Genomic DNA, 16,567 nt, shown 5'->3' with positions numbered 1-16,567 from the left:
TTTCCTTTAATGACTGCCACAACAAGTCATAAAATCATCTGTTATGAGTTATGACCATGATGGGCAGGTTCCATTACAGTTGTAACTCAAAGACTGTAGTACAGCAGTTCCACAATGGCAGGATGGCCAGAGGGGTTGGATGGCAGAGAATCCTCCAAGGTATAAGGGATGGACCCGCCTGCTCCTCATACACACAACCCAAAATCACAAAAGGCAAAAATTATAGGCAGCAGCCCAGTTATCTTGGTAGCAGCCTCTCCTCAGTAGTGACCAATTGATACAGACGTTAACTGTAAAATATCAAAGGCAAGTTCTGTTTTCAATAGACTGCACTCTGTGGGAGCATTGAGGAATTAGTCCAGGAACAAAATTGAGGGTATATGGAGCCTCTGTATCCTTTCATTACCCTTCTGTGAAAACGCAGACTGGTTATTGAATGCATGCAAGACAACTCAACCATTTTCACATGTCCTGGCTTCACAGAATGTTAGGCATCAGATAAAGTACCAGACACTGAAGTTCTCTCTAGAGCAGAGGTCCCCACCCCCGTTTGTGGACCGGCACCAGTCTGCAGCATGCCAGAAACTGGGACACTCAAGTGAAGCCCGGTTCACGGGATGCAGGCAGCACACGAAACCACGCCCTCTGGTCTGCGGAAAAACCTCTCTCCACGGAACTGGTCCCTGGTCCCCAAAGATTTGAGGAACACTGCTCTAGAGCAGGGATGTCCAGCCTTGGCAATTTTTAAGACTTGTGGACTTCAGCTCCCAGTATTTCTCAGCAAGCCCAGGCTGGCTGGGGAACTCTGGGAGTTGAAGTCCACAAGTCTTAAAGTTGCTGTGGTTGGACACCGTGCTCTAGAGCAAATCTACCATCAGTCTACATACAGCTGATGAGCCAGTGGGCAGATCACATCATCCTTACGCCAAATTAGAACATACCCAAGCAACTCCTTTTTGAGGAACTCTTGAGGAACCTGGAGGACAGGAGGGAAGTTACAAAGATACATTAAAGGCCCCCCTGAAGTTCCCTGACATAGACCCAATTACCCAGGAACACAAAATCATTCTACCTGGCATGGCCTCATCCATAATGGCTGTCAAGCTTACAAAGTGAAGTGCGCTATGGAAGCACAACATAACATGAGCTGCAGAGGTCTAGAGCCACCAGTGCAATCAACTACAGTGTCTACACCTGTTTGCCCAACGTGCCCTAATGAACCTGGCCTGTCATCTTTGGATACACCATACTTAATGTGATTAATGGTGTTGAAGTCTTTATTGATAACAATGCACAAAGGACAATTGAACACTGACCATGAACTGGCTTTCCTTCACTAACCTATTTTTAGGAAAATAATGTTACAATGATTATTGCTATTAATGTTCCTACTGCTTTTTTACAGGTAGTCCTCGATTTACAACAGTTTGTTTAGTGACTGAAGTTACAACAGCACTGAAAAAAGCGATTTACGACCATTTTTCACATTTACGACCATTGTAGCATTATGTAAAGTCCTGCCTCTACTCCCCAATCAAGAAAGTACGGACTCTTGAGACGGAAGCATTTCAAAAGGAACCTTTTATTGAAAGGGAGTGATTGCAAGACAAAAGCAAAGCAAGGTCTGAGTTCCCCCCAGGCAATTCCGTTAGGATAAAGTGGTTAGAAACCCCTCCTCTCAGTTTGATGTTAAATGAGCCAATCCACAGGTGCGAAGATGTTGTGAAAACGGTTGTCCTGAGAAAGAGATAAGGATTTGTTCCCATACGTTTCTTCTGTGAGGCTTCCAAACTGAAAGAAAACAGATGGCCCTCCCCCCTTGTACATCCCCCAAGGTAAATCAAAGCACAGGGCAGAACAGGTGACAGGGTAAAAGTTATAAACTAGGGAATTGCAGGATACATAGGAAAACAGGATGAGAGCAATAAGTGAGTAAAAGGATCCGGGGTTCCCTCCCCACATGAATGGCACTATCACGATAGGAATCTGACACAGCCCATGGTCATGTGATCAAAATTCAGATGATTGGCAACAGACTCACATGATGGTTGCACCTTTTGTGACCTTCTGACAAAGTCAGTGGGGAAGCCAGATTCACTTAACAACCATGTTACTAACTTAACAACTGCAGTGATTCATTTAACAGCCATAGCAAGAAAGGTCGTAACATGAGCCAAATTCATTTAACAACTATCTCACTTAGCAATAGAAGTTTTGGGCTCAGTTGTGGTCGTAAGTCAAGAACTACTTGTATTTAGTGGATTTATTTAAACTAGTTTGGGGGGCTTAAAACATGCTTTAGTACCATCCAATAATATATATACTCTTTTTTATTCAATCCTTTTAAAACAGTTACAGCTAAGTGAGTTAACGTTTCTTAGTGCACAAACTTAACCTTTGACCTGAAGTGTGGACCATGACAGGGGTCTGTGCACTAGCAAGGCCCCAGTGGCTCAAGAATATATAGCCTATGTCCGTGATGGTGAACCTATGGCACCCGCCCTTTGACTACGCAGCACCCTCCCTTTGGCCACGCGAGCCATCGCCCCAGTTCAGCTTCCCCACGCATGCACGCGTGCATCCCGCCAGTCAGCTGGTCTTCGGGTCTCTGCTGCACATGCATGGGGGGGGCATGTGCGGGTGGGCCTGTGTGCATATGCACAGGGAGCGGGCACTCAGTCTGGAAAAGGTTAGCCATCACTGGCCTATGTCTATCCATCATTAGAAGTTCTATTTGTATCTTGGTTTGAAGTTTGGGTGGACTTTTTTGGGATTTGGATTACAAACCAAGGATGTAAAATTGCATCAGTGTTCTTTTAAACTTTTCATTCTGTCTTAATGAAAAGAAAACATCTAAAATATCCTTGCTCTCCAGTTCATGCATAGCTCTCTTGTTAATTATACTGAAACAAGGGCTTCCAATTACAAGACGCTACTAATTCTTGCTTGCTGGAATAAGCAGGGTGAGCTTTATAATTAAAAGTTTGTTTAAGGTTGCATGTGGGTATTTACATGTCTTACAAGATGAGCGGTACAATTTGATAAAATGGGCTCCCTGGGGTTTGGAGGTGGTAATAGTTTAAAAGTTTGCCTTCCATATATAGATGGTCCTTGACTTAGAACTGTAATTGAGCCTGGAATTACAGTTGTAACTCCTGCTGATTGTTAAGTGGGTTGTTCTATGACTGTACCTGATTTTACAACCATTTTTGAGGCAGTCATTAAACAAATGCAGTTTAAAGTGAATGCCGCTATTGTTAAGCAAATCCATTGTCCTCAATGGGTGCTTTTTTGCTGGAAACAAATAAATACTGATTCCTAGCAAAAAAAATTGTAAAACGTGATGTTTTGGGTCCCTGCAAATTGATGGTTGCCGAGCACCCAAAATGTGATCATGTGACTGCGGGAGGGGCAGCCATCAGAACATTGAATCTGGGTCATAAATAGCCCTGGAGAGGCCCATCATAACCGTCACTTAAGTGACCAATCGTAAATCAAGGACCACCTGTATCAGGCATATTGGTGCTGAGTGTTGATAGGGAAAAGTGCATATTGGAAATGGATGTACCATATTTCATGAGTTGTTTGAAACTACCTGTCAGGGTGGCAATTAATCCCATTCCGCTTTGGGTAATTGCACCTTGATTAGAGAACGGATCGTGGCCTTTCCTTGGAGTATACTTTTTAAAGCAAATAAAAATAAAACCCGAGATGCATTCTAATAAAACACATTTTATTATAAAGAAAGTAAAAACAGTCTTACTAGCTAATGATTACATCTTGGCAGCGTTCCTGCCGTACCTCTTGGCAGGCGAACAAAGAAAGTTAGAAGAAAGTGAAAGAATGTGGACATGCGCAGTGGCTTCAGAGATAAGAGTCTATTTACCGTAAGTCTTAGAATGGGAGCCCAGCTGACAAATACAAAAAACGCAGTGACACTACCAGATGAAAAATGCAAATAAACTTGAGAAATGGCCATGCACATTGCTGCTTGGGTGCCTGCATCTGGGTTTCAAGAGTGAAGCATTCTGATTCTTAATCCAAATGACAAACGTGTAGGAAGCATCATTTTTTAAACATACTTAAAGAGATGCAACTCTGGGATAAGATGAGAAAGGGGTCTTGTGACTGGGAGGGGATGATGCTGAAATGGAGCTACTGAACCATCCCTCTGTCCCTCTCCCTCTCTCTCTCTCTCCCTCTCCCACCATTTTTCTGCATCTCTTTCTGCTTCCAATTTCTTGCATTTGCAGTAGACGTCTGGAGTTGAGAGTTTATTCTTGATAGAGATTTGAACAGTCAATTTCTGAATTTAGTCTGTAAGGTTGCAGGCTGCCTATTCCTATCTTAGATAGACAAGCAAGCAGCCCCAGGTATCCGTTCTAATAAGTGAGTAGAATAGAGATGTTATTTCTATTGAAACAGGTTCTGCCTTCTCCCAACTAGACGTGGAGGCTCTTGAATCTGTTGGTCTCACTTAATGTTTTTTCCTTTTTATTCCTGAGTCGGCTTTTAACTCCTTCAAAAGCGATAATGGACAAATCCACATCCTAAAGAATTATCCTTAGAGGGTGCATATGAATAAAGATAAAATGAAACATTTACTTGAAAAGATATTTTAAAAGTATGCTTTGATCATTTAGATTAAACAGCTTTATACACTTGAATGATTAAAATGTAGATTTTTTAAAAAATCTGTGCAAGCTTTGCCTTTGTAAGTATTCTTTGAAGAAGACATTGCTGGTCAAAACCTATTAAGTCCAGAGTAAAGATGTTACAGTGTCATGGAAAGTCTTTTGGGTGTGTTTTGGTCAGTGCTGTATGAAGCATTTTGTCCCTTGCTGCATCCAGTAAGATATTCTTTTAGATGAGAGCCACATTCTCTCTTTTATTCTCCCATCTTTCTCAATTCTTCAGAATTCCAATGTTGAAAACCTGCCTCCACATGTGATCCGGCTGGTCTACAAGGAAGTCTCCACTCTAACATCAGATCCACCTGAAGGCATCAAGGTGTTCCCCAATGAGGAGGACATTACAGACGTGCAGGTCACCATTGAAGGACCTGGTAAGAGAAGGTTACTTGAAGAGGGTTCATCTTTGGGGATTTCATATAAGGGTTGCATCTCAAGATTGAACTGTAGTGATTATACTGCTCTAGTCAAAGAATCATACCGGAGAAGGCAGCCCATCTTGGAATTATTGGTCAATAGAAAGGAAAAAGTTGGATGTTGGAAAAGTGAGCCTTATTCAAGAAGATATTCCTCATACAGATTCTATTCATTTTATGACTGTAATGGAGCCTGGCCATCATGGTTGTAACTCATGTTGGTTGTAAAGAGAGTCAGTCACATAGCAAACATGATTTTACTTCCTTTTTTGTGGCAGCCATTAAGCAAATCCGTGGTCACTATGTGAACGCCACAGTCATTAATTGAACCATTGGTTCACCATTGGTTTTGCTGAAAATCTGAAGTGCTGGTTTTTGGCAAAACTGCTGTAAAAGGTGATCATGTGATCCCAGGAGATGGTCTGGTTGCCAAGTGCCCAAAGCATAGTCATGTGACCAGGAGGAGCAGCCATTGGAACTTCAAATCTGGGTTGTAAGTACCCCCTAGGTAGGTTCATTGAAACTGCTCGTAAATCGGGGACTATCTGTGGTGATATGACTCCTCTTTTTCTTTTCTTCCCTTTGTAGAAGGTACTCCTTATTCTGGTGGCCTCTTCCGCATGAAGCTGATTCTCGGCAAAGACTTCCCTGCCAGTCCACCAAAAGGCTACTTCCTGACGAAAATCTTCCACCCCAATGTGGGTGCCAATGGGGAGATCTGTGTCAACGTCCTCAAGAAAGACTGGAAAGCAGAACTGGGCATCCGACATGTCCTGCTGGTAGGTAGTGTTTTTAACTGGGTAGATCCCAGGATGGCAGATAGCGGACCCCAAAGTGGTTATTTTATTCTTCTTCTTAGGCATGTGCAGAAACACATAGGACTATGTATACATCTAGTCTTCAACTTACTATCATAATATCCCGAGACTGGCTCTCAGTGTATCTGTCCGTGTATCTGTCTACTCAAAGTGGATCATGCAACAAGCCAGTGACCCAAAAGCATGTAGACTCATATAGTCAGAGATGTATAAAGATGTATAAAGTTAATAGTTTGGAAAGTCTTGGCCTTATTTATTTAATTTATATGGCCAGCCATCTCATACATGATTCTGGGTGGCTAACAATTAAAATCAATGGAAACAACGCAAATTTATTTGAAAATTTATATTGCCACCTATTCGCACATGGCGACTCAAGGCGGCTTACAGGGATATGAAAACATATATAAAAAATAAAACTAATAAAAGAAAATAAATAATAAAATAATATAATAGCCCCCCACCCCTCATCCTGGTGACAACACATCACACAAGCCATTTAATGGGCTCTATCCCGCTCTGGGTTCCCCAGGCCCGCTGGCAGAACCAGGTCTTCAGTGTTTTCCAGAAGAGTGTTAGAGTGGGGGCCATTCTAATCTTTGTGGGAATGATGTTCCAGAGAGAGGGAGCCACCACGGAGGAGGCCCTTCTGGGTCCCACCAGGTGTATCTCCCTAGGGGATGGGACCCACAACATTCCTTGCCTCCCCGTTCTAGTGGGTTGGGTAGGTGTGACTGGCAAGAGATAGTGATCAATGATTAAAAAACCTAAAGAACATACTCCTATAGAAATGCGGAAGGATCTGAAGCTCTGAGTTCATCTGTAGGGGCCCACAAACATCCCTAACTTGAAGTGTTTTGGAAGGAGGAATGGGCTAAAATTCCTCCAAACCCATGTGCAGAGGACCAATTGACAGTGATTGAAAAGATTTAACTGCAGTTATTGCTGCTCAAGGGGACCACACTATTACTGAAAGAAAGGTTCACAAACTTTTGCCACATGCCAATATGTTGCTTTTGATCATTTTCATGAATAAATAAATGAACAAGTACTGGCTTAGATATTTGTTTAGTTGGCTTTTCTTTATCTAGTTTTGGGGCTTGTGTAAAGTACAGAGCATATTTTAGGATATATTTATGTAGAAATAATGACAATTCAAAGGATTTTGCAAACATTTTGGTGTGCAATATGTGTGGCTTTCTTCAAAATAGCTCATGGAAAGATTTGGAATGAGCTGTTGAGGAAAAAAAAATTCCCAAACTACAGCTAGTCCTTGAGTTGCAATAGTTCATTTAGTCCTCAAAGTTACAACAGCCTTGAAAAAAATGACTTATGACCGTTTTTCACACTTACAACTGTTGCAGCATCCCCATGGTCACGTGATCAAAATACACATGCTTGGCAACTGACTCATGTTTATGACAGTTGCAGTATCTGGGATAATGTGATCCCTTTTGCAACCTTCTGACAAGCAAAGTCAGTGAGGAAGCCAGATTCACTTAACAACCATGTTACTATATTAACACACTGCAGTGATTCACTTAACTGTGGCAAGAAAGGACATAAAATGGGGCAGAATTCACTTAACTATCTCGCCTAGTAACAGAAATGTTGGGTTCAATTGTCGTAAGTCAAGGGCTACCTATATTTTTATTTTTTTCAAAAAAATGTATAGCAAAACGCCCTCTTTATTTAGGGAGTTTTGGGAGGCAGAAATGATATTCTGTTTTGCCCACTTAGTTTCCAGATGAAAAAAGCAGAGAATGGCTGTTCAGTATTTACACATAGCTATGAGGACAGGGTTGCATGTGGAAAGAACCATTTGAAATAATTTAGGAAGTGTTTTAGTTAAGAGACTTTGTATTATTGGGTTAATTTATAAGATGTGTTCTGGTTAATTTCTATCCTGGTCTGGTACAGCTTTGCCTTTAGGAATGAAGAAGAGTGTAAGTGGTCTTAAACATTTCAAAATGGTGCTTCTGAGCTTTGGTAATTTGTAGATATGTTTGCATTTAATTAAACACTTAAAAGCCACACGAATAATCAACTATAAATTTGTAAGTCATTTGTAAACTGCCAGGCATCCCTGGAGATTCAATGGTATACAAATGTAATAAATAAAGGAAAATCAATAGTCATTGTTGAACTCCATTAAGAATAGCCAACGTAGCTCACAAAGTTTAATTCCTCATTTTTCCTGCTGCCGGTGTACAGCAAGAGGGGGGATTTAAAAAGCCGTGTTTTGTCCTTGTCCAACTTTTATCCAGCTTCTTCCAGCACACTTTTCCAAGTCCTGAGTTTTCAATTCTAAAATCCCAGAGCTGAAACCGAAACATGGCTTGGGGCTGTGGGATGGTGCCATTGTCTGCAAAAAGGGAATGTATGACCACTGAAGGCTTAGATTCAAATTTTAGGGTTGGAAACAGTAGTGTTGTAGAAGTCATGATACTCCTCACACTTGATAAGGCAAAAGAAACAGAGGGCTGGCTTGAAACCAGTCAGAACTGAAGAAGCTTCTTGGATGAGAAGCAAAACATCTTCAAAGGAAAAAAACAAAGTCCAGTTGCCTTTTGAACAACTGTGTACCTTTGGGACAACTGTGACGTGGATGACGGAGAATCTCCATAGACATTTAGCTGGTTTTTCCATGGACCGGAGGGGGCATGGTTTTGTGTGCTGCCTGCAACCCGTGAGGCTTTGCTTGTTTGTGCGGCCCAGTTTCTGGCATGCTGCAGCCCAGTGCCAGTCCACAGACCGGGGGTTGTAGACCCCGATCTACCATGTTAGCTATGTGGTTTCAGAAGTGAAGTGTGCTTTCCTCACAAACAGATTGATTCTGGAAGGGTAATGCACTTGTGAACGTGCACCTGTCTTGTTCCTAGCTCTGTTTTTATTCTGCAGAACCAAAAAGACAGTGGGAACTAAAAGGTTAAATGTTTTATCTTTTTTAACTCTTGATTTTTGCTATTTATACGGGGGAAATTGTTTTATAGGGGGAATGGAAACATTTTAAAAGTAAAATTGTGTACCCTTTTCTTAAAAATAGTTGAGCAATCGGATTACCTTACTGTATATGGCTGTGTGTCCAATTGTGCCACTGAGGTAAACCTTGTTGTTCCAAGAGAGCAAAATGGAGTAACAAATAGTGTGCCATAGAATTTTAAAGATATGAGATGGAGAAAAAACATACAGCTAAATGTATTTTACACCAGCATCTCCCTGCCATTTTATCTTTGAAAACCATCCTTGCTCCCACTACATCCATACAGTACTTCATATGTTGCCTTTTGTGCTTTAAACCTGCCAGCTTTGTCTTTTTAGAGCTCTTTATCAACTCCTTTCAGCTATGACTTCCTTAATCTTTCCTTTCCTCTCTACTCAAATTTCCCTTGTGTACCTTGATACTCAGCTGCTTTGAAACTCATCAAATTTAGTACTCAATGCATTTTGACGTGAAAATTTTGTCCCGGTACTCATCGTTTGTTTAGTACTCAAGGCACAAGCTAGAACTTTTCGCTGTCGACTGCCTTGTGACACACTACTGCATTATTCCTTATGGGAAAAATTTGTTTGGTACTCACCATTTTTGATACTCATTGTGCCTTCTAGAACCATTTAATGATGAGTATAGGTAGTCCTTGATTTACAACCACGATTGAGCCCAAAGTTTCTGTTGCTAAGCAAGACATTTGTTAAGTGAGTTTTGCCCCATTTTACGTCCTTTCTTGCCACAGTTGGTAAGTGGATCACTGCAGTTGTTAAGTTAGTAATACGGTTGTTAAATGAATCTGGTTTCTCTTTTTTTTTTTTTATTGAAAAAGTTTTCAAATACAAATTTTCCCCCCCTTTTTTTTTCCCTCCCCCTCCCCCTCCCTAACCCCCCCTCCCCACCCATCCCCCCCTGTGACTTCTTCGTAACAAAAAACCTAATTCATAACAGATTACTTACTCCCTCCTCTAAATACTGACCTTTACTTACTAAAAATATTATTAATATTATAACATCCCCCTTTATCCATACATTTCAGAAAAGAGAGAAAAAAAAAAAAGACATTATACTATAACATTGTAGAATAACTTCTAATTTAGCATAATAGTATTATAACTCCCAATTTGGCAATAATCTGCCCTTTTTTCTCCTCTCCCAAACTTATATCTATATATTATTACAACAATTCAAAACCACCTTCCACTTTAAGACTATACGATAAGTCCTACTTTAACATTTAATCTTCTATATATATTACTATAACATTTCAAAGCGGCCTTCCCCATAAAATCTAGTTTAACATTTATTCCACTCTATCCATTTCCTCCACTCCCCTAAGTATATCACTTAAAATCCCTTTTCTTAAACTAATCAGTCTGCTAACTAACTTATTCACCCACTGTCCTGCAAAATTACCATACACAACAATTCTTAATATCTTTGATTCACTGCCCACACTACTTAAAAATATATGTATATATATTCCATTATATCTAAATAAAAAAAGAAAAGACAATGACTTTAAATTTATCGTCCATATAATATCTTCTTTGAAGTCTTTCCACTGGATTGTTAGAACCAACATCCATAATAGGGTAACATAGCTTGCTAATGCAACAGTTTATTCAAAATCTTCAATCATATCTGCCCCCATCAGTAGTAATTATCTTCTTATATGTATAAAAGTAAAAACAACCACCCGAGTGACATTATAATTATATTCCATATAGTAATAATTGTGGGTTTCATCAGGATTATTGATTCCCATCATCGTAGTGGGTAACAACCCGATCTTCTGCGTGCCCCAGCATAATTCTCTTGCCTGATTCAAGATAATTATAATATATTTATCAACACAAAAAGAAATTCCAAAGTGGATAATTCAAATCCATCAGTTTAAGGCTCTTTTCACGTCCCAAGATTACGGCAATGCAGAGATCTGCCACTATCCTCAGGATGATATTGACCAATACGTCGCCTCCTCTATGTTTTCACATAATCATTCATATTTTAAAGTCACTGGCTTCACTGTTGCTTGATTTAGAAATTTCTATTTTTATGCAACCTATTTCTTTTTTTCTTTTCTTTTTGTGGGTTTGATTTCCATCCTGGTTTCCTTTCTACAGATTGTGTATCGCCTAGTCGGTTTTCATTCTGCTTTGTAGATTGGTCTTGTTGGTTTTGTTTTTGTGTCTCATGTTTCTTTTTTATCCCTTGTATATCCCCTAATTGGTTTCCATGCTTGTCCTTGCCTTGATAAGTCATCACATTAAAGTCAGATGCCACTTTTCTCAAATTTGTAGATAATCCAGCTGGGATATCCGATAAATCCAAAGGCAATTTATCTGGTACAGTCTCTGTAATTCGATATTTTCCCTTTATTTCCAGCTCCTTCTGCTTATCCTGTATTATACCTGAAGATGTTAAATTCATTTTCAACCTATTTTGATAAAATTCTTCCGCTCTTTCAACAGTATTTAGCTGGTATCTTTCTCCTTGATATCTCAATATAATACCAACTGGGGCATCCCACCTAAATGGGATATTTCTCTTTTTTAACTCAGTCACCAGAAAACCAAATTTCTTCCTTTCCATTAATATCTTAGGTGGGAGTTCCTTGTAAATCCAAATCTTTCTTCCATACAATTGCAAATTAGAATTGAAGGAATTTTGCACAATATTATTCCTAATTTCTTTATCTGTAAAATAAATCACCACATCTCTAGGCAGTTGCCTTTGCTTGGCAATCCAGGAGTTTATTCTGTAAACTCTGTCAATCCTACAAAACACTTCGTCAGGTTGAACCTTTAAAATCCCAGCTAGAATTTCAGAAGATATTCTCCTTAAATCATCTCCGTTATTTTCCTGCAAGCCTCTCAATCTTATCGCATATTCTGTGAAATTATATTGTACCATTAGAACCTCTTTTTCAATCCTCTGTTGCAGATTTTCTACATTACCAGACTTTTGAACAGCATCCATTTTAGGTTTTTCTTCTGAGCTATTATCCTGAGTATTTATCAAATCATTTTCAATTTTTTGAATTCTATTGTCCAATTTATCTTGAATTTCTTCCATTTTAGACTCTAGTAAATTAGTATTTGTATCCAGCTGTATCATAAATTCTGAAAAACCATTAGCCACTTTTAAAATTTTTCGCTCCAAAAAATCAAACTTAGATTTCACCAATTCTTTAATTTCCTGCTTAAATTTTTCAAGATGCTGATTCACAATCTCATCCCTTCTTTCAATCTCCTCTAAGAGAAATTCTATTATATTAAAATCAGGTTTCTGAGACTGAAGAGTTAAAACTTGTTCCTTTAAGTTGTTAATGGGGGAGTCCCCCCCCCCTACTTGTTTATCTGACTTTATAAGTCTCAATGCCATGTTTCCGCCCAGGCAGGCTTTGTTAAAAGAAAAAAAAAAAAACAGGAAAAAAGACTTCTTTCCAATCAACAACAATGTCAAGTCTCCAGGGGAAAAAGAGAAAAAAAAAACACAGGAGCGAAGTTTTGTCTGCAAATGTAGCTAGTGGTATTTATTCCGCTACATTGTAATAGTAGAAAACGGAAGGACTTTCCCTTTCAGCCTCTTCTCCAGCCGCGGCAGACGCCATTTTAAAAAGTTTTTTTTTCCCTTTCTTTTCCTCTTTTCTCTTAAGTAATGTTTAAAAGATAAGTAAAATACTTGCGATTCAGTATTACAGGTCCAGCTCACATTTTCTTTGAATAATCTGTTAAATTCGCAGGCTTGCTCTTGACGCCTGGCTCTGCATTAGCAGAGGTCTCCCAAAGCCCGGAGCAGCGGCTGGGGATATGGGGCATCTCATCCGCTCCGTCCCAAAAGTAAAAGAAAAACTTTTGGGACTCTGCAGAGAGTTCTACCCACCCCTGCCGGCTCTATCTCCGTTTCCTCATGGAAACGGAGTTTTTTCGAGCCGCCATTCCGTTGTGAAGGCGGCTCTGACAGGCAGTGGAAGCTGACGATCCCGAAGGAGCATCTGGCGGCGGCCAGCAGCAAACCGGAAGCCCCGAATCTGGTTTCTCCATTGACTTTGCTTGTCAGAAGGTCACAAAAGGTAATCACATGACCCCAGGACACTGCAACCGTCATAAACGTGAGTCAGTTGCCAAGCGTCTGAATTTTGATCACGTGACCATGGGGACACTGCAACGGTTGTAGTGATGTCCCGGTGCCTGGAGGCTGTGCGGATCTGGATGGGGAGAAACAAGCTCAGGCTCAACCCTTCCAAGACTGAGTGGCTGTGGTTTCCGACATCCCGATATAGTCAGTTGGTGCCATCACTGACTATTGGGGGCGAGTCATTTGCCCCCACGGAGAGGGCTCGCAACTTGGGTGTCCTCCTGGACTGACGGCTGTCTTTGGAAGAGCACTTGACGGCTGTGGCCAGGGGGACTTTTTATCAGGTCCACCTGATTCGCCAGTTGCGTCCCTTTCTGGATCGGGACTCGTTAAATTTTTATTTTTATTTTATTTTATTTTGAATTTGTATACCGCCCTTCTCCCTGAGGACTCAGGGCGGTGAACAGCCAAGTAAAAACATCAAGTACAAATATTAAAATACAGTTAAAAATATACATATATAAATTTGGCCCCGTTAATTAAAAACAATAAACAAAACACTTAAAAACACTTAAAAAATTAAGGCCAGCCCGGCTTGCTGGAAAAGGAAGGTTTTAAGGGCACGGCGGAAGGCACTGAGGTCTTGGATTCTTCTTATCTCTGGAGGCAGTTGATTCCAGAGGGTAGGTGCCCCCACAGAGAAGGCCCTCCCCCTGGGGGTCACCAGCCTGCACTGTTTGGCTGATGGCACCCTGAGGAGGCCCTCTCTGTGGGAGCGCACGGGTCGATGGGAGGTCGTCGATGGCAGCAGGCGGTCTCGAAGATAGCTAGGCCCTATGCCATGGAGCGCTTTAAAGGTGAGAACCAACACCTTGAAGCGCACCCGGAAGACCACCAGGAGCCAGCGCAGCTCGCGCAGGAGCGGTGTTACATGGGAGCGCCATGCTGCTCCCGTCACTACCCGCGCTGCTGCGTTCTGGACCAGTTGGAGCCTCCGGGTGCTCTTCAAGGGGAGCCCCATGTAGAGAGCGTTGCAGTAGTCAAGGCGAGAGGTGACGAGGGCATGAGTGACTGTGCACAGGGAATCCCGATCAAGAAAGGGCCGCAACTGGCGAATCAGGCGAACCTGACAAAAGGTCCCCCTGGTTACAGCCGTCAGATGTTCCTCCAAGGACAGCTGCGTATCTAGGAGGACTCCCAGATTGCGAGCCCTCTCAGTGGGGGCCAACGACTCGCCCCCAATAGTCAGTGATGGAGTCAACTGACTATATCGGGATGCCGGGAGCCACAGCCACTCAGTCTTGGAAGGGTTGAGCCTGAGCTTGTTCCTCCCTATCCAGATCCGCACAGCCTCCAGGCACTGGGACATCACTTCAAGGGCATCGTTGGGGTGGCCTGGGGTGGAGATGTACAGCTGGGTGTCATCAGCGTACTGGTGGTATCTCACCCCAAAGCCACAGATGATCTCGCCCAGCGGCTTCACATAAATGTTGAACAGGAGGGGCGAGAGGACCGACCCCTGAGGCACTCCACATATAAGAGGCCTTGAGGTCGACCTCTGCCCCCCTGCCAACACGAACTGCGACCGGTCGGAGAGAAAGGAGGAGAACCACCGTAATACGGTGCCCCCCATCCCCAACTCTTCCAACCGGTGCAGCATGATACCATGGTCGATGGTATCAAAAGCCGCTGAGAGGTCTAACAGGACCAGAACAGAGGAGCAACCCCTGTCCCGAGCCCTCCAGAGATCATCAACCAACGCGACCAATGCCGTTTCCGTGCTGTGCCCAGGCCTGAAACCCGACTGGAATGGATCTAGATAGGATGTTTCCTCCAGGAATTGCGGAAACTGTCGCGCGACCACACTCATGCTCTCGTCACTTCCCGCCTGGACTACTGCAATGCTCTCTACATGGGGCTCCCCTTGAGGAGCACCCGGAGGCTCCAGCTGGTCCAGAATGCGGCTGCGCGGGTGGTTATGGGAGCGGCGTGGCACTCCCATGTGACCCCCCTCCTGCGCGAGCTGCACTGGCTCCCGGTGGTCTTCCGGGTGCGCTTCAAGGTTTTGGTTACCACCTTTAGAGCGCTCCATGGCATCGGACCGGGGTATTTACAAGACCGCCTTCTGCTACCAATAGCCTCTCACCGACCAGTACGCTCCCATAGAGAGGGGCTTCTCAGGGTGCCGTCGGCCAAACAGTGTCGACTGGCGGCCCCCAGGGGGAGAGCCTTCTCTGTGGGGGCACCTACCATCTGGAACGAGCTCCCCCCGGAGATACGGAGGATCCCGGACCTGCGCACGTTTCGTTGTGCTCTCAAAACATTTTTATTTCAGAAGGCTGGCCTGGCCTAACTCTCCCTTTTAAATTTTTAAATCGTTTTAATCTGTTTTATAAATTGGGTGTTTTAAATTTGTTTTCGGCCAAAATATCTTGCCTGTTCACCGCCCTGAGTCCTCCGGGAGTAGGGCGGTATAGAAATTTGATAGATGATAGATAGATAGATAGATAGATAGATAGATAGATAGATAGATAGATAGATGTGAAAAATGGTCATATGTCTTTTTTTCAGTGCTGTTGTAACTTTGAACGGTCACTAAATGAGCTGTTGTAAGTTGAGGACTACTTGTACTAAAGTGCCACTGTACTTGTTTTGTGATTTCATCTTCATTCCTTCTGTATCACTAAACCAGTTCAGTGTGCTTCATTCTTACAGATCATTGTCTTTTGTATTAAGTCCACATCCATTCTATCTATCTATCTATCTATCTATCTATCTATCTATCTATCTATCTATCTATCTGCAAACAGGATATATAACAACATATAGATCGCGGTGAAAACCTTACACAATACATTATCTTCAGTCCAAATATACAAATAGAAAGTAAAAGCTACGCTAACCTTATCCTCTTTTTATTCTATTATTTAGCCAAGTATACCATTGGACCCAACATTGAAAATATGCGGATTCTTTTTGATCTCTCAAAATTTTTGTTAGCCTATCGGCTTCTGCATATTCAATAATTTTCCCTAAGATCAAGTCTTCAGACGGTAGGTCTTTCCCCTTCCAATTTTGGGCGAGACATATTCTTGCTGCAGTTGTAATATATACAATTAAACACCATTTACTCGTGCCTATCTTATCTGGCCTGATATTTAATAGATAATATTCCGGTTTCAGTTGTAATTTATATCCAGTGATTTCTAGCAGCCACCTCTGAATAAGTTTCCAGAATTCGATTACTCTGGGACAGGTCCACCATACGTGAAAATAGGTACCTACCTCCCCACACTTCTAACAGTTTGGAGAGAGTCCAGGAAACATTTTGGATAGTCGAGCAGGGGGGAGGTGCCACCTGTACAGCATCTTATACAGATTTTCCTTATAAGTGGTTGCCATCAAAAATTTCAGTTGTCTGGTCCAAATTTCTTCCCATTTCATCAACTCGATTGAGTGACCAATATTCCTCCCCCAAGCAGTCATTGAGTCTTTGACAATCTCGTCTCCTATCCAATAACTTATTAAGAGTTTATAGATCTTGGCTAACATTTTTTCCTCCTTTCCTAA

General features: G+C 42.0%; 1 protein-coding gene across 1 annotated transcript in view; it reads left to right on the top strand.

Annotated features, from left to right (window-relative positions):
* Positions 1–16,567, top strand: part of UBE2S (ubiquitin conjugating enzyme E2 S) — a 29,487-nt gene that overhangs the window by 3,810 nt on the left and 9,110 nt on the right. The window contains exons 2-3 of the mRNA XM_070944426.1: positions 4,918–5,065; positions 5,696–5,886. Of these exons, the coding sequence (XP_070800527.1) occupies positions 4,918–5,065; positions 5,696–5,886 (339 nt within the window). The remainder of the gene's footprint in view (positions 1–4,917; positions 5,066–5,695; positions 5,887–16,567) is intronic.

Source organism: Pituophis catenifer, unplaced genomic scaffold (assembly GCF_029215685.1).
Source record: "Pituophis catenifer annectens isolate HBS135680 unplaced genomic scaffold, rPitCat1.0.hap2 SCAF_5, whole genome shotgun sequence".
Classification (NCBI taxonomy): domain Eukaryota; kingdom Metazoa; phylum Chordata; class Lepidosauria; order Squamata; family Colubridae; genus Pituophis; species Pituophis catenifer.
The sequence above is the reverse complement of the archived record's forward strand: the minus strand, read 5'-3'. Positions and strand labels throughout refer to the sequence as shown.